General features: G+C 47.6%; 1 protein-coding gene across 1 annotated transcript in view; it reads right to left on the bottom strand.

Moving 5' to 3' along the window:
• Positions 1–3,112: 3,112 nt before the first annotated feature.
• The window catches only part of MTA3 (metastasis associated 1 family member 3), a 174,385-nt gene continuing 152,782 nt past the window's right edge, over positions 3,113–24,715 (bottom strand). Inside the window, exons 15-18 of the mRNA XM_062209343.1 lie at positions 21,886–21,972; positions 18,796–18,942; positions 4,571–4,639; positions 3,113–3,843 (exon numbers count right to left, since the gene is read on the bottom strand). Of these exons, the coding sequence (XP_062065327.1) occupies positions 3,818–3,843; positions 4,571–4,639; positions 18,796–18,942; positions 21,886–21,972 (329 nt within the window). The 3' untranslated portion in view covers positions 3,113–3,817. The remainder of the gene's footprint in view (positions 3,844–4,570; positions 4,640–18,795; positions 18,943–21,885; positions 21,973–24,715) is intronic.

Here is a 24,715-nt window from a genome sequence, read left to right as displayed (position 1 = left end):
TCCACTATGGGGTCCTAACGGGAGACAGGGAGCCACAAGTCATCATCCCATCATGGCCTTGGCACAGTGAAACATGCGGTCTGGTGGCGAAGCCTGGAGCTGGGGCACAGCAGCCCCACTCGGGGCACCATCCCAAGCACCCCAGCACACGTCCTGACCACCAGGCCTGGGCCACTGCCGCGCAGCAGTGTCTTCGGGGAGCTGTTCATGGGAAAGGTCTGGCAGGTGCTCCTCACACCTCCAGGCCTAGGTCACCACCTGGGTGCCTTTCTGAATTGCCCATGGCCTGGGAATGTGGCTCACGAGATGGCAGAAGACGCAGATCCTGGAAAAGGCCACTGAGCCCAGGCCACTCGCCTCCCTAGGCCCCTGGCACCTGCTACGAGGCCCACCTGGGGCCCAGGCCTGGGGGTGTACACAGGGAGTGTTGGCAAGGACAGCATAAAACCAGGCATCATTTCCAGGAATTTATTGGACACACGATACAAACCGACGCGTGGATGGCGTGTCCTTGCCGTCGTGCTGGGGAAGGATTGGCCCTGGGCACGCTTGTGAGCACAGAGGCATGCTGGGGTGTGTTTGCTGGCAGATGCACTGCAGAGGGGCAGGAAGGGGGCAGGGCAACACTGGGACCCGGGAGGTGGGGCTGCTGAGGAAATCCCCCAAGGGAAAACAGGAGCGACAAAGGCTTTCCCACCCTCCCAGAGCAAACCTCCTCCCTAGGCAGGAGCCCGGAGCCCCGTAACACCCCAGGGCAGCCCTCATCGGCCAAGTCCCCCCCAGCATACAAACAGACCAGGGCCTCATACCAGCTCCTCACCCACCCTCGTCCTATCCAGCTCTGCTCTGTGTGGAGGGGCCACACCTGCAGGTTGTCCGTCCCAGGCTCCCAGAGCACCTGGCTTCCACCTGGGTCTAGCTAACACCAGGCACCTGCAGAAACCTGCCTGGGCAGCTGGAGGAGTCAGGCCATTTCTCTCCACTCTTGGCCTGGGGGATGTCTCTGGTGGATTGCATCTCCCTGAGGCTCCAGCTCCCACCAGATGTGGCCTCCGTGGTCCCCTGGCCTGCCCAGTGGCCATGGCATCTGGTGACAGCCTCCCTGCTTTTACTTCCGGTCTCTGGCTCACCCCTCACTCCCAGCTCTTCTTGTTTCTAAGTTAAATCTCTGGATTAAAACCCGTGGTTGTTTTGTTTTGTTTATTTGAGAGGCAGAGAGACAGAGATCTCCCATCTGCTGGTTCTATCCCCAGATGCTCACAGCAGCCAGGGGTGCTGAAACTGGGAGCCGGGAATGCAGTCTGGGTCTCCCATGTGGGTGGCAGGAACCCAGTCACTTGAGCCATCACAGCTACCTCTCTGGGTGTGCGCTGGCAGGAAGCTGGGGTCAAGAGCCAGGGCTCAATACTGAACCCAGGTACTCAGATGTGGGCTGCGGGCATCTTAACCAGCCTCTTATTCACTAGGCCAAATGCCTGCCCTGAAACCTTGCTGTCTTAAGTACTTGGAGTGGTTTCTGCTTTCCTAATTGGGCTCTGAGCCACAGCAGCCAGGCTGTGGACACGGTGGCACTGTGAGAGGCGTGCCGAGAAGTTCCAGCAACACCTCCTCCCCATCCTCCTTTCTTGCACACATTTAGGAAACCGGGGTGAGCAGCACTGGCAAGGGGAGATGAGATGCCTTGCAGAGCACAGCTCCACAGCTCGTCTTCATGGGCTGTGCACGGTCTTGGCATGGCCACCACACACTCCCTGAAAAGTGTGGCCCCAGAAGGGGGCAGCCAGGCAGCCTCAGAGCAGCCAAGGCACCCTAGAGGCCCCCTGCAGGACAGCCACTGGAACAACAGACCTTCCAGAGGTGAGCGGAGAGCACAGAATCCCAGCAGCGTCTATGTGAGGCAAAAAGGCTGCGGAGCCAGGCGGGCACACTGACCAGGGCAAGGAAGAGCCTCCCTGGTACAAGCAGCTCCAAATGAGCCGTGCTTTGTCCAAAGCTTAACGTGGCCTGGGGAGAGCATGTCTCCCACCAGGCAGGGAGGGTGGGGCTGGCGGCAGAGTCATGGCAGCTCACTGTCCCAGGAGCCATTTCAGATGGGTCAGGAAAGGGACGAGAAATGGTGAGGGAATCACTTCCCTTCTACGTCTGCGAGTGACAGTCAGTCCAGGGCAGGGCTCAGACAGCTTCGCTGTGTCTTCTTCAGCAACCAAGCCACCGCATGGCTCGTGACACACAGAGCTAGCTGCCTCCTCTCCCCAGGGCTCCACCGAAGGGGCCTCAGTGGGCCCCTGCCACCTCCACCCATTTCACTGAGCATCCTGAACACAGGCCCCGCTGGTGGGCACAAGCCAAGACCCAGTATAGCTCTGTGGGCTGACAGTGGCGGGAACATCCCCCGGGCACCCCCGCAGAAGCCCAAGATGAGAACCAACTCCTCCTCAGAAGAGAAGCCAGGAGGACTGCCAGGCTGCAGACAGGCCAGGCAGCTGGGCCTGAGCTCCGCGCAGCGCATTCTCGGAGGGCAGCATCGTCTTTGTGATGGCTCCCTCTTCCCGGGGAGGTCCGTCTGCATCGAGCCTACTGTTGGCGGCACCTCCTACCAGCCATCCAGCTGCCTCCCGACTGCAGCCTCGAGACAGCTGGGCAGTCACACTCCGTTGTCTTTCACGGTGCTGTGGTCCTGTGCCCAGCCACTGCCAACGGAGGGCAGGGGAGAGGCCAGCCCCACGTCTGCTCGCTCGACTAACCGGGCACTGAGCTCTTCCCAGCCCTGTGGCTGGGTGCCCAGAGCAGCAGAGCGGCCAGCTGTGCTGCTATGGAGGGCGGGTGCCACAGGCAGATGGGCTGAGCACCAGCCAGGGGGGCAGGCAGCCTCCTGAGGGCAGGCACATGTGCACACAGGAAGCACTGGGCCAGCAGATGGGAGTCATGGTACCGTCTGCCCAGGCTCACACCTGCTAACAGCCCCCAGGCCAGGAAGAGTCTCTCTAAGATAAACCCCGGGCGATGTGTGACCACCACCGTAGGATCCACCTGGCCACAGATCCTCGTCAGCCGGTTTGGCTGTGAGGGAGCACACAGTACACAAGTGGCTCATCCCAACAACACACAGGCTGGGCCTACGTAACACTGGCTCTTGCTGGAGTTGCCTGGGACTGAGCAGAACCTGGAGAACATCAGCTCTCTCCAACGACACACGCAGGTGATGAGCAGAGTTTGCAGGCTTACCAGAGACGACCAGCTCACTTTCCATCAGATCCTCAGGGAGTTCTGTGCCTCGGAGAGGCGGGAGTGGGAAGGGTCAAATATAGGCTATAGGGGAAAGAGGGGGGTTTCCCCTGTAAGAAAAGGAAGAGCCAAGTGACAGTAACAGCGAGGACAGGGAGACACCATCAACTGCATAAACACTGGCATGTTCTTAAGAAAAATCCACTAGAATGAAGCCAAGGCCCTCCTGTACGTAATTACAGAGCATGAGACAGAGCGGAGCTGACACGCACAGGGCCGTGGCTCCTGCTGCAGACTGGAGGGGGGAGGAGGGGAGGGGCGGCTCCCCCACCCCCCTTCTCAGGCAGGTCCTGCTGTGGGACAGCAAGGTCTCTGAGAGGAAAGCGAGGTGCCCGGGACGCACACACGGAGATGCAGCCTGCAGCACGTGCTCCCACAGGTTCTTCCCCTGCCCCACTGAGTCTCCACGGGGCGCACGGCGAGGTCTCCCCTGAAAGGTACTGGGAATGGGGCTGCCTCCTTCCCAGGCACGGCTGTGGACATCAGCGGGGCGGTGTAGCGAGTCTTGGATTGCAGGATGAAACAGGGAGGCTCAGTCTGACACGCAGCATGTGAGTTCTGGAAAAGGGAAGAAAGAGTCAAGGTGAATGTGTCCTGAGCGCAGGGAGGGGGGGGGGGGGACGAGGGTGAGACGGGAACCAGTGCTCCCACCCACACAGCAACCTTCGGGGCAAGGAGGCCCAGCGTTCATTCAAACAAGCTCACGAGGCGGTTTACAGCTGAACCAAAGGGAAAGTCTGAGGTGAAGAAAACAGACGGCTGATGCTGAGGTCCCGCAGAAGCTGGGTTTGGGACAGACAGGGTCAGTGCCGTGGGGCATGGTGCCACAGCATACCACAGGGGACTCTCGTCTCTGACCCACGCGGAGGATCGGGAGACACTCCAGCCAGGAGCAGCTACTCATCGGAAGCCATCATCGTTCATCGTCGTCGTGGCCACGCACAGGCCACGAACACACTCTTCTCGTGGGAGAGGAGGGAACCTCAATGCCCATGCACTCATGTCACAGTGTCAGAAACTCTTCCTGTGCCGCCCACCTCCCCCAGAACCTTCCACTCTGCTGTACCCCAGCTGGGCAGCTGGGCTCTCACAACAGAGGCGAGGAAGCGAAGAAGAGCAAGGCCTGCAAACCAGCTCGCCACCCCTCGCAGCGCCAGCGGTTGTGAAGCCTTTCTCTTGGTTACTAGGAAAGCAACGGGGGGCGGTGGGGAAGGCACAGATGCTCGGACCTCCTCTCCCCTCATGCATGCCACTTTGCAGCCAAAACGGACGCAGGGCCGCTCACCTCCACAGCCTTGTAGCTTCCCGAGGAAGGGCTGCAAGATGGAGCAGAGCTGTGCTTCACTTGGTGAGCCTTTCTAGAACAGGGAAGATACGTGTACACAGCCTGGTATTTGAGACGGGTTCACCAAATACGCATTGAATAAGACCCACGGAAGTTCAGTTCTGGAATCAGGCTAACCTTTGGTTCACTGAACTTCCTGTAGGTTACAAAACCGCCTCTCTCCACTTTCACTAGAACTTTGGGAGCATCAGAAAGGTTAGGAATTTGCTCAAGGTCACAGAGCAAATCAGTTGAGGAGTCGCGACTTGAACCCAGTTCTTGGTTCAAGTTTCTCCTACTAGGCCAAGTTGCCCACTCTCCATCCAGTGCCATGTTCTGTGAATAGCCTAGTAAAACCATGCCATCCTCATCAGTGTTGAAATTAAAGGTTACACATTTGTCAGCATCTCTCAGAAGCTTCTCTCTCCCTCTCTCTCATTTGTTTGTCCAAAACCCCATGGGATTAAACCACCTGCTAGAAGAGCCACCTGCCACGTAGCAGTTTATCAGGTCTCTGACTCACTGTGGTAAATTGTGCTATACTCACCTGCTCCAGTTTTAAGTGCAACCTTCTCCTAATAGCCCAGGATCTGGCGTCCAGGCTCACACCAGCCTGCTCCATGCTCACTGTGGGCTGATGCTGGAATTTGTTCCCTCTTCTGTGTTCCAGGCTGCAGACTCCCAGGGCTGCCATCTGCCCTTCCTTGTAAGGTTATCGTTGCATTTTCCCCTGTTCACAGCCTTCCCAACCCCACACAGCCACATGCAGGGTTCCAGACACAGAGGCCTTCAGCACAGCTGCCCTGGCACAGGGGCCCAGGGAAAGGTCTACGCCAGTTCTCAGGTCTCTTCCTGGATCACCACGCAGCCCCAAATCATTTCCTTCTTTCTTTATTTATTCTCAGATGCATTACTCCACACCTGTCGCTTTTGTATATACTAATCCTGGTTCATAAGCACTTATTGTGTGGGTTTTTTGCAAAATTTTGCCTATTGGTTTAACCACTCCAGAGTGCTTGGCGTCCATGGACTTGCAGATTCTGCACCCTAAAGGACAGATGCCATGAAATAAACCCTTTCTGGTTTCTGGCTGCTGACTCCTGAGTCAGTGTCTTCCCCAGGTGAAAAGCAGAGAAGAAACCAGCACCACAATTTTAGAGGCTAGAAAGCAGGCAGATGAGTGGTGACAGAGCAGTCACTCAGAACGCCAAGGGGAAAGCCAAGAACCCACTTTGTCCAAAGAATCCTCAAGGGCTCAGGAAACGCTACAGGTCCCTGTGGCAGCAGGGGAGGGAGTCCGGCAAGGTTTAGCCAAGGGCAATCTGGGAAGCAGCTGGGCCCCTAGAAGCTCCCCTAGTCCCACGACTCTGGGCAACCCTTGACCTCCCTCCAGTTTGGATATTTACTCTCCAATGAGAATAAACGGAGAGTCTCAGGCCTAGGAGACACCAGGCACCAAGCACAAGTGAGGGAGGAGCTAACAATTCTAAAACAGAGGTATTAAGTGAACATGTGTCTACTGTGAGTGCCCAGCCTTCTCCCATGGAGCTGCCAGAATCCAGGTAACCAAACCTTTACCCTCTGGGGAAAACGACGGGAAGACACTTCTCTGGGGATCTGACCTAAAGACACCGGCATGTGGGGCACTCAGCAGCCAGTCCAACCTGCCCATCCTGTGAAGTGCACTAGCAATGTCACAAGCACAGAGTGTTCAGTGTGACTGCTAGTCTCCTAATCTTAAACAGCATTAGATAACAAAGGTCACCAGGGAAAAACCTCTAACACAAACAGTAGAGATCAAAACAAACAAACAGAGGAATGCAAATTGCACAGTTGATGGAGAAGAAAACTTAAAAACCCAAGTCACTATCACTAGTGTCCTTGGAGAAGAGATATAGTATCCAAAGGTATAAACAGTATACTATTTTCTCTTTTTTTTTTTTAAAAATTATCTATTTATTTGAAAGGCAGAGAGAGAGACAGAGAGAGAGACCTTCCATCTGCTGGTTGGTTTACTCCCTAGATGGCTGCAATGGCTAGGGCTGGGCCAGACTGAAGCCAGGAGCCTGGAACTCCATCCAGATCTGCCAAGTGGGTGGCAGAGCCCCAAGCACTCAACCATCTTCCGCTGCTTTCCCAGGCGCATTAGTGGGGAGTTGGATCAGAAGTGGAGCAGCCAGACTCAAACAGGCACTCATATGGGATGTCGGTGATACAGGCGGCAGCTTAACTAACTGTGCCACAGCGCCATTTTATTTTCTCAATTGAGAGAAGCAAGGTGGGTGTGGGGGAGAAGCCCATACAAGGACTGGGGAGTTCTGCTTCCTATAATAATGAGTTAATTTATACTAACTAAACCCTTCAGCCCAAAACAGTTTTAAATTCTGGATAAAGGGGCCGGAGCTGTGGCACAGCGGGTTAACGCCCTGGCCTGAAGCGCCGGCATCCCATATGGGGGCCTGTTCGAGTCCCAGCTGCTTCACTTCCGCTCCAGCTCTCTGCTATGGCCTGGGAAAGCAGTAGAAGATGGCCCAAGTGCTTGGGCCCCTGAGCCCACATGGGAGACCCAGAAGAAGCTCCTGGCTCCTGGCTTCGGATTGGTGCAGCTCCGGCCGTTGCAGCCATCTGGGGAGTGAACCAGCGGATGGAAGACCTCTCTCCCTGTCTCTACCTCTCTCTGTAACTCTTTAAAATAAATAAAATAAATCTTTTTTTTAAAATTCTGGATAAAATATTAAAAGCAACTTTTTGATGGACTGGAGAGCAACCAAAATCAGGCAAAACCCAGAGGAGCTGTGATCCTAGAAAAAAGTGAGCCAAGGCGAGAGCTACTTTCTCCTGGCTTTCTCTGCGGGCGCTTCCCTCTCTCAGAGGGAATGTTCCATGTTTACTTGATAACTCTGGAGAACAGAGCTCAGGCAGGAAAGGTGAGGCTGCCAGCCCAGGTGGGAAGCTACATGCACACTTGCCTCAAATCACCAGCTGACTCGTGCATCATGCTAGTACAGGAGGATCCCCCAAGGAGCCCAGAGGGAAACACCAGCTATGAGGCTGGGAGAGATGAGCAGCAGCTTTAGCCACTGTCCAGTGCTGGGAAGACAGCGTCTGGAGTTCAAGTTCTGCCAAGATCTGGTCTTTCCAAGATACCCCATGAGACTAAGGGCAAAACTCAGAAAGGTGAGTCTTAATAAAGCTTTAAATCAAGCCTCCACAGAATCAGTGATCCGCCTGCTAGAACAAAAGACTCTGTAGAAGAAGATGACATAATACAGAGAGAGTCTCTATAACTTAGCAGCCATGGGACCATTAAAGAATTATTAGATACATGAAGCAAGGAAATGGAACCCATAATCCAAAGAAAAACATGGGTGAATGAGATGTTAGAATTAGCTACACCACTGTCTGCAGTGTCAGTTCAATTACTGGCTGCTCTGCTCCTACAGCTATCTGCTCATGTCCCTGGGAAAGCAATAGAACATGGCCCAAGTGCTCCTGGTTCCTGGCTTCAGCCTGCCCCAGCCCTGGCTGTTGCACCCATTTCAGGAGTGAACCAGCAAGTGGAAGATCACTCTCCTCTCTCCCTCTCTCTCTGTAACTCTGATTTTCAAATAAATAAATAAATAAATCTTTAAAAAATTAGCAATTATAGATTTCAAATATTATCATAAATATGCTAAAGAATCTATAAAAAGGATGGATACAACAGGTGAGAAGACAATGTATTTTAAAATTCTTTTTTTTTATTTTATTATTTTTTTTGACAGGCAGAGTGGACAGTGAGAGGGAGAGAGACAGAAAGGTCTTCCTTTTCCACTGGTTCACCCCGCAATGGCCACTGCAGCCGGCGCACCACGCTGATCTGAAGCCAGGAGCCAGGTGCCTCTCTTGGTCTCCCATGCGGGTGCAGGGCCTAAGCACTTGGGCCATCCTCCTCTGCACTCCCGGACCACAGCAGAGAGCTGGCCTGGAAGAGGGGCAACCGGGACAGAATCCGGCGCCCCAACCGGGACTAGAACCTGGTGTGCCGGCACCGCAGGTGGAGGATTAGCCTGTTGAGCCGCGGCACCAGCCAACAATGTATTTTAGAAGTATAAAAGAACTAAATAGAAATGTGAAAACTGAAAAATTCAGAATCTGAAATGAAAAGTTTTTCATGAGATTAACCACAGATTTGATCCTGTAGAATAATCAGTGACCTTAAAAACAGAAATCTAAAAAATTATTCAAATGCATAGAGTACATACTGTATGACTCCATTTATACAAAATTCTAGAAAATATTAACAAATCTCTGGTGACAAAAAACATATCAGTAGTGCCCTGGGGATGAGGTAAGGGAGATGGGGAAGGGAAGAAAAGATTAGTATAAAAGGGCACGAGAAGGCTTTTGGAGGTGACTACTGCAAAGGCTCACTGTGTATACGTATGTTAAAACTTACCAAATATTGCATTTTAAGTATATGCAGTTTACTAAATGACAATTATGCCACACTACAGCTGTTTTAAAAAGCAGTGGTAATGGAAACTATCTTTCTAGGGCTTTAAAAATCTGTGCTAGAAAAACATGTGTGGGCTTTAGAGATGCCACAAGACTCATTCTATTTCAAGCTTAATACAACTAGAAAAAATTTCATTAAGAAAAACAAAAACAAAGAAAACTGATGTGGCAATATTAATATTAAACAAAATAAATTTCAAGGCAAGGCGTAATAACAGATAAAAAGCATCATTTCACAGTGATTAAAACGTCAAAAAGACATAAAAATCTTACATACATATATCTCCAATAACAAGATGTTAATTAAAAATTAGCACAGATGGAGGCCATGCTGTGGCATAGCTTGTAAAGCTGCTGTGCTACAGTGCCAGCATCCCATATGAGTGCCGGTTTGAGTCCCAGCTGCTCCTCTTCCAATCCAACTCTCTGCTATGGCCTGGGAAAGCAGCAGAAGATGGTCCAAGTCCTTGGGCCCCTGCACCTGCGTGGGAGACCCAGAAGAAGCACCTGGCTCCTGGCTTTGGATTGGCCCACCTCCAGCCATTGCTGCCATTTGGGGAATGAACCAGCAGATGGAAGACCTCTCCTTCTCTCTCTCCCTCCCCTCTCTCCCTCTCTGTCTCCCTCCACCTCCACCTTCCCTCTTCCTTTGCCCCCCCCCACTCCGCCTCTACCTCTCTGTAACTCTGCCTTTCAAATAAGTAAATAAATCTTAAAAAAAAAAAATACCACCACTAACAAAGAAAATAACTTCAATCTGTATTTTGTACCATAAAAGAAGAAAAAAAGGGGCCAGCAACATAGCGCAATAGGTTAATCCTCCGCCTGCAGTGCCAACATCCCATATGGACGCCAGTTCTAGTCCCGGCTGTTCCTCTCCCGATCCAGCTCTCTGCTGTGGCCTGGGAAAGCAGCAGAGATAGCTCAAGTGCTTGGGCCCCTGCACCCTTGTGGGAGACAGGAAAAGGCACCTGGCTCCTGGCTTTGGATCGGCACAGCTCCGGCCGTTGTGGCCATTTGGGGAGTAAACCAATGGAAAGACCTTACTCTCTGTCTTTCCTTCTCACTGTCTGTGACTCTACCTCTCAAATAAATAAAATCTTTAAAAAAAAAAATCCTGAGTCTCCTTTAAAAAAAACACACACACACAATAAAAAAAATTAGCAGTCAAATGTGGTTGGAATGTGAAGTTGAAAAAGCCTTCCAGATTCTAGTAAAAAGGCACAGAGATGAAAAGTGGAGAGGAACAAGCAAAGCAGAAGGTCAGTCCAGGGGGCCCACTATCCAAAAACCCTGCCTTCTTATCTGCTGAATGTCCTGTCCCAGGTCTCCCCATTTTCCCAGGACCTGCTCTGGGTCTTGCTCGCTGCCTGCCCCCGAGGCACTCACTCAGTGAAGCTGCTGCCATCAGAAAGCAGGAGACATCTCCATCTCACATGCCTACCACTGAGTTTGCGCCTAAATTTTACATTAATCGCTTTTTTATTCATTCATACATAAACTGTTGCTGATAAAAATAAATATCTGGTTGAGGGAGGGAAATGCATTGATTATAACCCAGGTGTTTTCTGAGCATAAGGAGTTCTCAGTCATTTGCAAGGGAAAACTGGGAACAGGGAAAGAAAATAACAATGAGCTAGGTTGGGAAGCTTAAAATGAGCCCAGGGGTGTTTCCAAACCAGCTGTGTGACTGTGACAAACATTCCATCTCCATTGCCCCAGGCTTCCTCAGAAGGCTTCTCCACACCCCCACACAGGTGCCAGGGACTGCTCAGGAGGCTGCCTAAGTCAACTGGCATCTGGGGTTGGTCTTTACTCTCCTGGGGGATCAAGATCTGGATCTGTGCCCTCTCTCTCTCTCTCTTAAAAGATGAGACAGAAAAATACAGAGACAGAGAGCTTGATAATCTTCCATCTGCTGGTTCACTCAAATACCCACAACAGCAGGGGCTGGGCCACGGCGAAGTCAGGAGCCAGGAACTCCATCCAGGTCTCACACATGGACAGCAGGGATCTAGCTACTTGAGCCCCAGGGTGCACTTGACCAGGAAGCTGAATGGGAGGCGGAGTTAGGACTTGAACCTAAGCACTCTCATAAGCAACATGGGCCTTCCACCTGGTGCCAAAGCATCAAGCCCCAAAGCCTGCCCCACTGTCTTTACCCTTCTGATGGATGGGTCGAACCTCTTCAACCCTCTTCCCAGGGACCTGCTCCCCTTTCTCTGCTGTCTTCTACCCTTTCCTTTCCCAAACGTCTTTTCTGACAAAACTTGAGACCCAGCTCTCAACTCAAGAGTTTCACTTTCCTTCTCAGAGGCCTCCCTGAGATGGGGGAACACAGGGACAGGTTGCTTAAAAAGGTTTGCCATGGGGCCAGTGTTGTGACGTAATGGATTAAGTTGCCACCTGCAATGCCGGTATCCAATGTGGGCACAGGTTCAAGACCTGGCTGCACTCCTTCCGATCCAACTCCCTGCTAATGTCCCTGGGAAAGCAGTTGAGGGTGGCCCAAGTGCTTGAGCACCTGCCACCCCTGTGGGAAACTCTGATAAAGCTTCTAGCTCCTGGCTTGGGCCTGGCCCAGCCATGGCTGTTGCAGCCATCTGTGGAGTAAACCAGCTGATGGAAGATCTCTCTCTCTCTCTTTCCCTCTCTCTCTATAATGTTTTCAAATAAATAAAATAAATCTTAAAGAAAAAAAAAAAAAAAAAGGTTTCCCGTAATGTCTCCTGCAGGTAAGCACAGACTCATATTGAGGACGCCAGGGCTGGTCCTCACAGCTGAGGACCTCTGAGTAACCACCATGGACAATGAAGACTTTTCCAGGCCCTCCACACTGATGAGAGGCCTCAAGTCTAGATCTTGGAGGGACTCACACAAGACAGAAGTACTTCTTAGGAGAAACTGATATTAAGAGCGGTCCTGGGGTGGCCTATTTGGCATCCTTCCAGAATATTCCAAAACACCAACTTGTAGATAATTCATGCTGAATATACATGGGTCTGTCTTCCTCTACAGTCCCTACCCATGTGGCTTCACAGGCTGAGGGACACCGAGTTCCCTCTGACAATGTTTTCATAGTCCTGAGACCCTCTCAATATGTTAGGTATTTTGCTATAACAGTTCATATTCAGTAAGCCCAGGGGTCATAATGGTCCCTTATGAAATAATTTTCTAAAAATCTCAAAAGTTTTAAAAATGTATTTACCCAGATCATGACATTGCAAGTTGAGATAAGGAGACTGGAGGTGAGTCTAAGGACACCTGATTATACTGTTCCAGAAACAATGGTTTAGAAGATTCAAAAGAATTATAGTTTTTGGAAAGGACATAAAATTTCTGACAGAAGGCAGCCTGGGTTTAAGCATGCCTAAGAGCTGTCCTTGTCAGTCTATTTTCATTGGAATTTGTAAAGATAGCAGGTGCATTCCCTTACTCTCCTGCTTGCTTGCTGGAACAATGGTCCTCACCACCTCCCATTTCCCATGGTAGGAACTACTGTGTCACCAATTTCAAAAACACATCATCAAAACACCACTTGCCATGCCATAATACTGCACCTACAGGGGCATCCACATAGGAGACCCTCTTCATGGGAGGGCCAGAAAGACGACATTACTCAATGCAGAAAATAAATTAAAAACAACAACAACAACAAAAAAAAACACTAGATCTCCAGTGTACTCAAATGCCCCAGGGGAAATAACCCAGAAGAGACCAGATTAGAGTTTATTATACAATTCATCACTTTCCCCAGCTCACATGCCCTGGTTCTGCTCCACTGAAAACACCTCACTTCTCAGTCTGTTGCCTTGGTTTCCCCAGCACATTGAGTCTTGTTTCAGTAAAAGAGCTGCATCATCTTGCAAAGAGGTGGACAGCACCTCTGGCTGAGGCTCCCTTGGCCTGTATTCTTCCACAAGCAGAAGTTTCTCTCAAGGTTCCCATGGGATAAAGATTGAGACACAGTAGGCCCTCGCCTGCACCTGTGCGGCAGAATGAAGATTTCCCAACTGACCCAACCTCAGCAATTGACAGCGGGGGAGGAACCAAGGGAGCCTTCTTGGGAGGTCAGGATTCCACGAGAGGCCTGTACAGTCTACCTGTCCCTCTCCTTTCCAGACTTCTAATTTAGCCTTCACTCTGAAAAATACTCTGCTATCTCAAGGTCATGGTGTCCTATCCCCTCTGCCTTAGGGTCTCTAGTTACAGGAGCCTATAGAGACTGAGCAGGCCCTCCCTAGAAATCTAATTTCCTGTCTTTACTGCTCCTCAAAATATCTTAAATAAGGACAATTTCTCTATATTCAAGCCAGGCCTTTCTGAAGTACAAATACATACTGGAACACCCCTGTTTACCTTCAAGCAAATTGTGAGTCAGCTTTTGAGAATTAGGTAAGACATAAATACAGTTATAAGAAAAGTATTGACAGCTTCTTTATAAACAATTCACATATGAATAGCAAAAAATTGGTTGGTATCTTAGTAATTTTCCATATAAAACTTAATAGCAGCTACTCTTTTAAGATGGAGGTAGAATCTTAACACTTAACGAATACCTAGTATCTACGTTCAGGATAGTACAGGATTTGACTCAAACATGTCTCAGCTTCAGGTGAGCCTGTGAATTTTCTTCTTTCTTTTCCCCTCTTCTCAATGCTAGTTCTCAGGCCCCACCTGCCAGAAGGAAGGGGGTTCTGATAGAGGGAACAGAAGCAGGAAATGGGGGTGCAGGGCTCTCTGCAACAAAGATGGGGACCAGCATTGTGGCACAGGAGGTTAAGCTGCCACCTGCAAAGCCAGCATCCCATGCTGGAGCTGCTGGTTCCAGTTCTGGCTACTCTGCTTTGGATCCAGCTCTCTGCTAATGTACCTGGGAAAGCAGTGGAAGATGACCAAGTGCTTGGGCCCCTGACACCCATGTAAGAGACCTAGCTGGAGCTCCTGGCTTTGGCCTGGATCAGCCCTGATTGTTGGGGCCATTTGGGAAGTGAATGAGCAGACAGAAGATGGGTCTCTCTCTGCTTTTAAAATAAATAAATATTTTTTAAAAATAAAAAAAAAAGGTGGCTTGCATTTCACAGTACAAGTAAAGAAAAACACCCACTATGTTTCTTTAAAAATTTGCAAACACATCCATCTCTCACACCCAGAGACTGTAAATGTCACATGAACACCCTCACAAAGGGTTTGGAAGACCAAGTGACACAAAGTACATGAAAAATGTTAATCACTAGAAAAACTCTGTTAGGCCAACATAATCTGCACTTTGTGGATTTACAGAGGAGAAAACGGGTGCAAAGAAACCCAGGCACTCATCTATGCTCACACAGGAGGTAATCAGAAAAGTCAGCAGCAATTAATCCCACCCAACTCCGAACACTTAGGTGTCCTCCCCTCGCCCCTTTCCTGCTTCATGGTATAGATAAATCTCGTCTTCCCACTGTCCTATTATTTAGGGTTCTCAGACATGGCAAGTTTTCTAGTAATGACTCTTCTACCCCTACTAACCTCAATGCCTTCCCTACTCATGGCAACATGGAGTCAACCAAGTGGGTCAAACATGGCAGACGTTTGTTTGCTGGCAGCAACAATGTCAGATATCTATAAGTCAGAAATGGGGGGGGAGGGGTCGGCACTGTGGTGTAGCAGTTAAAGCCACCGCCTGCAGTGCCAGCATCCCATGTGGGCACCGGCTCAAGTCCCGGCTGCTCCACTTCCAATCCAGCTCTCTACAATGGACTGGGAAAGCAGTAGAAGATGGCCCAAGTCCTTGAGCCCTTGCACCTGCATGGGAGACCCAGAAAAAGCTGGCTCCTGGCTTCCAGCTGTTGTGGCCAACTGGGGAGTGAACCATCAGACGGTTCTCCTCTCTCTGTGTAACTCTGACTTTCAAATAAATAAATCAATCTTTTAAAAAAAAGGAAATGGAGGGGGCTCAGTGCTGTAGAGTAGTGGGTAAAGCCCATTTGGGTGCCAGTTCAAATTCCAGCTGCTCCACTTCCAATCCCACTTCCTGCTAATGCACCTGGGAAAGCAGTGGAAGATGGCCCAAGTACTTGGGACCCTGAGCCCACGTGGGAGACCTGGAAGAAGCTCCTGGCTCTTGGCTTCAGCCTGGCCCAGCCCTGACCATTGCAGCCATTTGTGGAGAGAACCGGCAGATGGAAGACATTCTCTCTCTCTCCTCTCCCTTCTTTCTTTCTCTCTGTGTCTCTGCCTCTTTGTAACCCGGTTGTTTCCAAAAAGTGAATAAATCTTTAAAAAAAAAAAAGAAAAGAAAAGAAATGGAGGCAGGATTTGGAAACCACCAATGGCAGCACATGGCACACAGCTGGACCAACAGCTTAAGGGGAATGACTGAAGGGTAGAGAGATTGATAAGGCACTGTGTCTTAATGTTGATCTATAATTTTGAACCTTCATTCTTCCTAATGATATAGTATGAACAGGCAGGCAGGCAGTTAGGCCTAAGTGGGCTGGAATCATTGTAGCCCTGCAATATAATATCTTAACCTGTCAGTCAAAAGAGACCACTTCCCCAGGATGCACCTGTATCTCATCCAGGAGACATCATGATGACTACCTGGATATTAAACTCCTCATGAAGGTGCCATTAAGATTCCCAGATGGCTTCATACAGGCTAAAAGAGGCTGAAAATGAGGGAGAGCCCTCTTTTCACTCCTGACTACAACTTGGGGTGCTACTTAGACTTTTTTCCTCTCTCTCTTTTTTTGGGCAACCCTCCAGCCCACTCATGAACAGTATTTCTCCGTGAGGGGCAACCTACACTTATGAATGAATGTATATTTATTCTCTCACTTTTAAATAAATCCTGTTCTCAGTTGTGTAGTATGTACGGATGACTTCCCTTTGAATTCTTATCTTTTTGTGAGGCAAGAACCCAGATTCCAAATGAAGGCACTAAGGCCTGCATCGCTGCCATTCCTGATTCCCCGCACTGAGGCTTCTTGCAGATTTCACGTTGACTCTCAGAGTTCAAGTTCCCTTATGGTGGTCACAGAGTCCGTGTGTTGCCCTAGACCATGCAGTTCGCTTAACAGAGCACACAGCATGCAGATTCTCTGTCAGGGCAAGGCTTTCTCCTGAGTTTGAGTCTATCTGTTTCAACATATAATGCTATTAACTACCTCATGAAAACTCACCACTGACCAAACATTTTTTTCAGTACTTTGAGTTTATCTTGATTCTATATCACAAGAAAATAAGAAACAGGCCCATTATCCCAAGGATAAGATTCATTAGGAACATAAAAACTTTCTCAAATGAGTGTTTCTGTTACATTTTGGTTTCACAGCTCCACACTTGACCATCCGGACCCAGATTCCTGATGCTGGGGCTGGGCCTCTGAACACACATTTCTTGTTTGCTGTCCTGTTCTTGCCATGTCAGTAGGGGGTGCTAGATAGAGCCTGCAAGGCTGGAGGAGGAAGGAGGGACCTGCTTCTTCCTGTACCTGTTGTGTGGCCCCAAGCAGCTGCAGCAGTTTGTCCCAGACTCAATCTCATCATACCTCCTGAGATGCCCGACCAGCAACACAGCACCCTCTCCTCAGGGTCCTCTTTGAGCTTCTGGGCTGCGATAACCCCAGCTTTTCCCTAGTGCTCTCCAACCCTCAGAGTAGCGGCCATTTCCTATGACCCACTCCATGTTCCAAGTTCACCCAGTCTGTCCTCCAGTATCTGTCATATTGATTTCTTATATGAAATCAGCTGTTAAAATAACTTACGTGGTTTCTAATTTGTTGACAAAACCCAGGACAGCATGCTTGACAGTCACAACTGATTTGTAACAGAGGCTTTCAAAGAGCAGCCCCAATCAGTCACGGCCAAGTAGGAATCCCAGTCCACCTATGGAGTACCTACTAAGTGTTGACAAGTTAACTCACCTCTCCAGCTCTCATTTCTCTCAATCATTTTTATTTATACAGTTAATATATATAAGCACCTATTACATGCCTGGCACTGTGAGAGGCATAAAGATACAATAGTATGCAACACAAATTTCCTGGTCTCCCAGAATCCCTTATCATGTAGATGCAACGAGATTATGCAGCCAAGGGCAGGTGTAGCACAGCTCTGTACATCAGCCTTGCTCTGCACACCTTGGCAGACAGCCAAGACAGAGGGTCTGAAGAAGGGCTTCAATGCTGGGTCTTTTCAGAAAATGGGACAGGTGTCTTTCCTGGACAAGACCAGAGTCTCACTCACTGTACTCCCATGGACTTGGGTGCGTGCCTCGCTTGGTTTTTCCATTACAGTAGAAAAGCAACAACATTCCAGCAGCATCCACTCGGAAGGAAACAGGATAAAAGAGTTATATAGGAAGAACACTCCCTGGTGGCACTTTAAAGAAATTCCAAGGAGAGAGGCTCCCGTGATACTGTGGCAAGGGCAACAGCTGTTGCAACACACAGCCAGGATGGGTACAGACGGCCATGTGGGCAGGAGAAGACACCAGAGAGCAGCGAATCTAACATCTGTCACAATGAGTCTTTGTGCCACAAAGAATATACTTGTATATTCCTGCACCTCAAAGAACCAGAACTCACTTTATGTTTTCAGCAGTAGGACCATGCACCCAGAGGTGCCAGGGAAGTGCTGAAGAAAGGAAAGATTCCAGGAGAGACACCCGAGTTCCACAGTTTGACAGAGTCCTTCTCGGTTCTTCTGTCATCTTGAAATCAGGCACACTGTGGCAAGGGTGGCCAGTGTTCTCATTAGCAAGCAAGTATCGCTGCAAGCTAAATTCTGGAAAAACCATACCCAGAAATGCAAACTAGACTGCTCACCCCCCAGTTCTTTACTCATTCTGACATGCTTATGATCATCATCATCATAGTGAAGAAAAACAACCATAGGAAATTATTATTAGAAGGCCTGTTCACAGCTTCGCTCTAGGGCCTTGTTATAAATAATTTACTGTCACTGAAGGAATTTAGAGTGCCATAAGGCATGAAAAGCCTGGAGAGTTTTATTCATAAATAAATGCCAACACTTAAACAATAAAGACAGCTTTAAACTCTAGGACTACTGAAATGAACGGCACACACTGCCCGGATGACTTACTACAGGGCTCAGATGGCAAGATAATTCAATTCCACCTGAGGAGGCACGAAACGGCCAAGCCCAAGAGAGAAGTACTTCAGATATGTGGTGATACTTCTCAGTGTTTCCATTTCCAACCAATTATGATTTCTGTACTTAGGATATCACTCAGGCAGTTCCTTTCCTGACCTATAGCGCTATTGAGCAATTACAAAAATCTGCAAGCGACAGACGCAGAGGTAATGTGCCAGATTCAGAATGACCCATGGGACACTGAAGAATCCCCAGAGTGCTGGAGGTGAAATAATCCGTTCAGTTCAGTCAGCGCATTAGCACCCAGCAGAAGGGGCCTGCCAACACCAGCCTCCATCTCCAGATAAGCCTCTTGATGGGAGGGGACAGCGAGAAGTATCCACAGTCAAACACAGAAACATCACGGGGCCAAAGGTCTTGCCCCTGGCCCATGGCCGCTGTCCCGTACCCCTCTTCCCGCACATCTGCATGCCACAGTACACCTATTTGTAACCTACTCTTGGACTCGGCAGGTGGCACACCTGAGCCAGCAAGGGCAGAGGAGCCCAGCCCCTGGGAAGAGCCTGTGGAAACCCCAGGCTGACATACCGTCCAGGCCGTTGTGATGACTGTAGTTTCTCTTCCCCAGAATGCTCAGAGACGTATGGTTCGGGGTGCTTAGCAGCCGCTTGGTAGTTGCGGTTTGCAGGCTGGGTGCAGATCGAATTACATTAGGTTTCTTCGCAGGATGGATCTCTGATGGGGGAAAAGGTTGCTCAACTCAGAACATGGTATTAAGAATCTCTGTGTGCATTTACACCAATAGGCACACATCTTATTTCTTAATGAGCTGAGAGTCTGTTCCTTACGAGGCGGCCAAGGACCTGCATAATGAATCAGCTTCAAGTGTTGTTGCCATGGCTCTACTCATCAAGTAAGCCAGTTCTTCCCCTGCTGCCTGAGCTCTGAGCCTCAGGTTGTGAGCACAGGGAGTGGGGGGAAACCACTTTAGCGGGTCACTTACAACACAAGATTGACCAAGGGAATAAAGCACCGGAGTCATCAAGGTCTTAGACATCAAAAGGATGTGTGCAGAGATAGCCTCAGGGAAAAAAAAAAAAAAATCACCTCTGGGCTGGCTCATCAGACCAGGAACATGCAGCATGCTTGGTGTGTGAGCTCTGGAAAACAGGATGCTCTGTGCGGAAGCAGGGTCGGTCACTCCTAGTTGGATAACAGGAGGAGTCTACACACAACAGGCAAGAGGTACAAGAACTGCTTGGACCAAGGACACACCACAAGATGGGACCGTGTGTGTGGTGTCTGCTGTCAGCCACTTAGCCCAGCACTGCTAACACTTTTTGTAGTGTGGGAAGAGGATTTAAGTGTCTCAGTCTACTTACTAATAACGAGCAACCTCTCCTCCAAAGCTGAGCCTGCGGCTCACTGATTCCCAGAGCAGGCCACCCATCCACAAACCAACCCTATCTTCCCACCCTCTCAACCCAGCTGAGGGCAGACACCAGCTTGACTCCCTGAAACATACAAACAGCCGTCAGGATTGATAGGATTACCATGTAGTGGCCTGGTCAAAATCCTACACTCATCAATATTTAGAAATGGCTTAAATACTACCCCCAAATTTGTGGCCTTTTTTTTCAGCGTGTTGTTGAATGTCTGCCCTCCTTGTTCCCTGTGTCCCCCACACTCCAGGCACTTTCCAGACCAGACCACCTGCCTTCCCTGAACTGCTCAGGTCCCTGGACTCACTGAAGCCTCTGTCCATCTGGCTCCCTTGGCCACATGGCAGGAGACAATGTTCTTGTATTTTTCCATCTGTTCAAATTATCAATCTTTCAACCAACACTTTCTTCAGTTAGGTAGCCCTACCGCTCATTGGAAAACACTCCTCCTTCCTCCACCTGCCCAGTGCATATGAAGGCCTGGAATTCCATGGGATCGAACCCTTTCTTTTCTTGTTTATCCATGTCTTCTTCCCAGTAGGCTCAGATTTTTGAGAGCAACATCTTATTCATGCAGTTATTTCTGCAATCACTTACTAGTGTCTTGATCACAGTGAATACTCAGAAATACGTTGTGCAGGCATGCGGCTCGTGGGGCTTATCTTGTATGGACGGAAACTAACTCACAGTAAAAACTCACTATTACCTACAGAAAGGCCAACAAGGCAATGTTATTACATTCTAATTTTTATGATCAGAACTTCACCCTGTAAGGTGGGGAGGGGCTTCCAGGAGTTGGTCTTGCTTATGAACAGAAGGCAGAAATCTTCAAGGAGATTATCATTATGATCTAGGTCATGCCTATAATAACCACGTTGATGTTGTGGAAGATATCAAAGCAACTCTTCATCCTCTCAAAAACCAACAAGAAATAAGGTGGCAGGAGTAACATCAAGGGAGCTGTGAGGTTTAGATTCTCAGGACACTGATAAGGACCAGGTAATACACCAAGTTCAAGGCTATACTTTGATTTCTAAGATTGAATGTCTAAACTCTGAACACTATATAACTATAAATCTTTCTGACAGAGCAATAAGGTTCGAAGCAACTCACAGTACATATTTCACTTTTATTGAGAAAATGAAAAAGAAATATTAGAAGCACGAAAACATGCCATTCTTGCTTCTAGGCATTATGAGGAACCATTATTGTGTAAACTGTTGATCTTAAAATTTTGAAAAAAAGAGGTCATCGTTCAGTAATTTTTATGGTATTCTTAATTGTGGGATTTCAACATTAAATGAAGCCATCATCTGTGGAGATTTCCAAGTTAAGACAGCATGATGAAACTAGAAAATAATATAAATGCTTCTCTTTCAAAGCAACCTTAATTGGCACATCAAAACTGCAAGTATTTTAATATAGATAAAAAATTAGTTTGATTTCACATTTTTATAAGAGAGTAAATAAACCAGTTCTTTATTTAAAGGGAGAGGTGGAGGACCAGCGTTGTGGCACAGTGGATTAAGCCACCATCTGTGACACCAGCATCCTAAATGGATGCTGGTTCAAATCCCAGCTGCTCCACTTATGATCCAGCTCCCTGCTAATGGCATGGGAAACACAGTAGAAGACAAAGTACTTAGGTCCCTGTACCCACATAGGAGACCTGGATGAAGCTCCTGGCTCTTGGTCTGGCCCTGGTTATTGTGGCCATCTGGGGAGTATATTAGTGGATGGATGAAAATTCTCTCTCTCTGCCTCTCCTGTCTCTGTAACTCTGCCTTTCAAATAAATAAATCTCATAAACAAATAAATAAAAGCAAATGTGCATGAGGTGGGTTGGAAATAGTGGAAATAACTCTTTCAAATAAATAAAATAAATCATTAAAAAAAAGAAATAGCGGAAATATTTAAATAAAAATATTACAAATAATCAGTCTCTAATAATTAAGTGATTTTTATTTTCCTTTTTTGATTTGAATTTATTTCTGTGAGTACATATTTTACTAAATGATTTTTCTTGAAAAAGTAAACATATCTCCAGAACTGTGTGAGTAGGTGTATTGGTAATAAAAATAAAAATTTCCAAAACAAACTGACTATAGATATAAAAGTACCCAATTTCAACCCTTTGAAATATTTGAATTTAGTTTAGGTATGTCCATTTAGAATGGCCAAATTTCTATAACACACAGAAGTTTTTTTGAGTTTTCCTCTATTAGAAAATACCCACCTAAATACCCAATGATACATGCCAAAGGTTTCCTAGTGCTTTTGCTTTTCAGGGGACTTCCAGATAGTTCAGCATGTCTGTCTGCATCTGAGGAGAGAAAGAAACACGGAGACAACCAGTGAGGTGGATTTTCTACCTACACCACACACACTGCAGAAATATAAAGGTTCAAGTGGAAAACAATGCAAAATATCCACCAGATTTCTGCATCATTTCCTTTTGGATTTGAGAAAATCATGCCTACTCCAGGCTCCCAATTACTGAATGAGGGCTTTATATGAAGGACACTCACCTCAAAGGCACATTATGTGTGTAGCTATTACACACCTCACACACATGCAGTCTTTCTGTGTGTACTCATCTGAAAGGCAACAGAGATCGGCTTCCTAACTGGCTCCAGCATTTCTACATTACGGTGAGAAAATATCCATAAACTACAAGTCAGAATCAGTCTGTAACATAAGATTAATCTGGCTGGGGCAATAAGAATGACAGCTGACAAAGGCAACACATGCAGCAACCCCTGACGTCATGGAGGGAGTCCCCACTGAGAAGTTTTCACCCAATCCCATTAGATCCCTGCAAAGGCCATTTGGTTTCCACACTGGATCTCTATCCCTCATCTCTCTCCTACTGTGATGGCATTAATACTGAGATTTTAAGGTTATCCATATGCAGACAGAGGGTTTTGTCCAACAGTCAGAAGAGTAAGATACTCTGAGGATGGATATTAGTTCATAAAGTGTGATTTTTATCACTCCTCATAGTCTATCATAAGACACTTCAGACAGAGGGAAGGCAGATAATGCAAGCACTTTTAATCAGCTGTCACTGGATGGAGGCGTAGATACAGAACACGGCTACCTCTCTCCCCAGTTAAACCACAGAAAGAGTTTGAAGGGACCAAAAAAAAAAAAAAGTAATATTTCTTTTAATTCACGGAATTAAAGATTAAAGCTTAACAGAGTATCTTTAGCTGGTATGATTCTATTAAGCTTATGCCTTTTACCTATCTGTGAGTTTATTCTACTACAAAATTTTCCCCTTTGCAAGCCAAGAGCACATTTCCAAACATACATGCAGAAAATTTCCTTTGACCCTCAGAGGAATGCACTGTGCCACCAGTGTTAAAATGTACAATTTAATTTAGACCTTCAAATAACTTAAAACATTTTTCACAAATTCTAGTCCTCTCTTTCATATGGGAATTCCTTTTTTAAAAACTACTAGATAGAAGATAGGAAAATTGTATTAAAAATTAAAAATAGACAACACACAAACAACAGTAATCTATGTACCCCAAACACTGGTTAATTATGCAACCACTGACAACTACAAATGATTTATTTCCCTCCTTTTCATCTGATTCCCTTAGGGGAAATCACTAATGTTATATTTTTCACCTGTTACTGAATAACAGCAAAGAGAGGGGCAGAAATATAGTAAGCACCTTTTGGAGAAATAATATAAACAAACACAAGGATCAAGTCCAACACTGCAATGATCAAACGCTTGTCAGATCTCTGAGTTAATGCTATCTAGTTTCTTCCTAATATTACTATTTCAGCTAAAATTCAAGTTCTATTTGGATAAGGACAAGAGAACATTTTTTCTTCTCCATTAATAAAGCTTGAGTGAATAATGTTGGTTATTTTCTTAAGAACTAGGACAAAGGCAGTTGCTGTATTCTTAGTAATAAGGTTAACTCTGCTCTTGATTCCAGTCTGTAAGGCCCAAAGGGAAAGAACCAGAATGGCTCCAATGACCAACACTGTGGCAATAACCACCACTTTGACAAGAACCAACAAACCCATCAAAAGGGTCATCCACATAATACCCATTAAAGATATCTCATTTTATCCCATCCTAATTTTGCTTCTAATTTCTCATGCAATCAGGATTAATGATGAGATGTTCCAAGTGAAAATTCACATTATTGGGCACATCTGAGCTGAGATCAGAGCTCTTGAGAAAGACCCACCACTCACTGATACTTATTTTTAAAGAGAGTAGTTGGGGGCAGTAACTATCAGCCTCAACTAGAAAGAGACTGGAATGCAAGGTGCTCAGAAACACCTACTCACTGTTCAATACAAGAAGTGCAGCCACTCAGCAGGAGGAGCACATCTGCCCTGAGGCAAGGCCCATCATCGGCAGAAGATCTGGTCCACGTTCAACACGCTGACCTGCGCTGCCACTGGTCTGTCAGTCAGTCCATGCTCCCCACCACCCACTTGACGCTACTCCAACAGAAAGGTAGGCATTAAGAAGGCACTGATCCAGAAAGCAACCAGAGAAATGCCTGAAGGGCCCAGAGGGAATCAAAATCTGCCAAGAGAGAGGGAAAACATCTGTATCCCAAGAGTCACCTGACTGGGCGCAAGACACATTTCTTTGGCTTCCTAAAGGAGGTAAACCTGGAAAAACAATGTCACTTTTTTTTTTAAGCTCATGGCTGTATTTCTGCAATGTTTTGGAAATACTGGGGGTAGGGCGAGATAGAAAAACTGTCAAAATGTACCCACTGAATTAAAATTCATAAAAATATTTAACATGGGCTTTCAAGACCCCTGCCAAAATAAAACCATCAGTAGAATTTGTTTTCAGAACTAAACAAGACACACACACATACATACACACACAAAACAAACAAGACACAAAACCCACATACCATGAAACAGTTTTGATAAACTGTATTTTTGTTTTTGTTCTTCTGCAAGGCCAGCACTGTGGTATAGCAAGTAGAGCCATCACCTGCAATGCCAGTATCTGACCCTGGTTCGCGTCCTGACTGCTCCACTTCTGATGCAGTCCCTTGCTAATGCATGTG

The sequence above is a fragment of the Lepus europaeus genome, chromosome 13 (genome assembly GCF_033115175.1).
Source record: "Lepus europaeus isolate LE1 chromosome 13, mLepTim1.pri, whole genome shotgun sequence".
Classification (NCBI taxonomy): domain Eukaryota; kingdom Metazoa; phylum Chordata; class Mammalia; order Lagomorpha; family Leporidae; genus Lepus; species Lepus europaeus.
The sequence above is the reverse complement of the archived record's forward strand: the minus strand, read 5'-3'. Positions and strand labels throughout refer to the sequence as shown.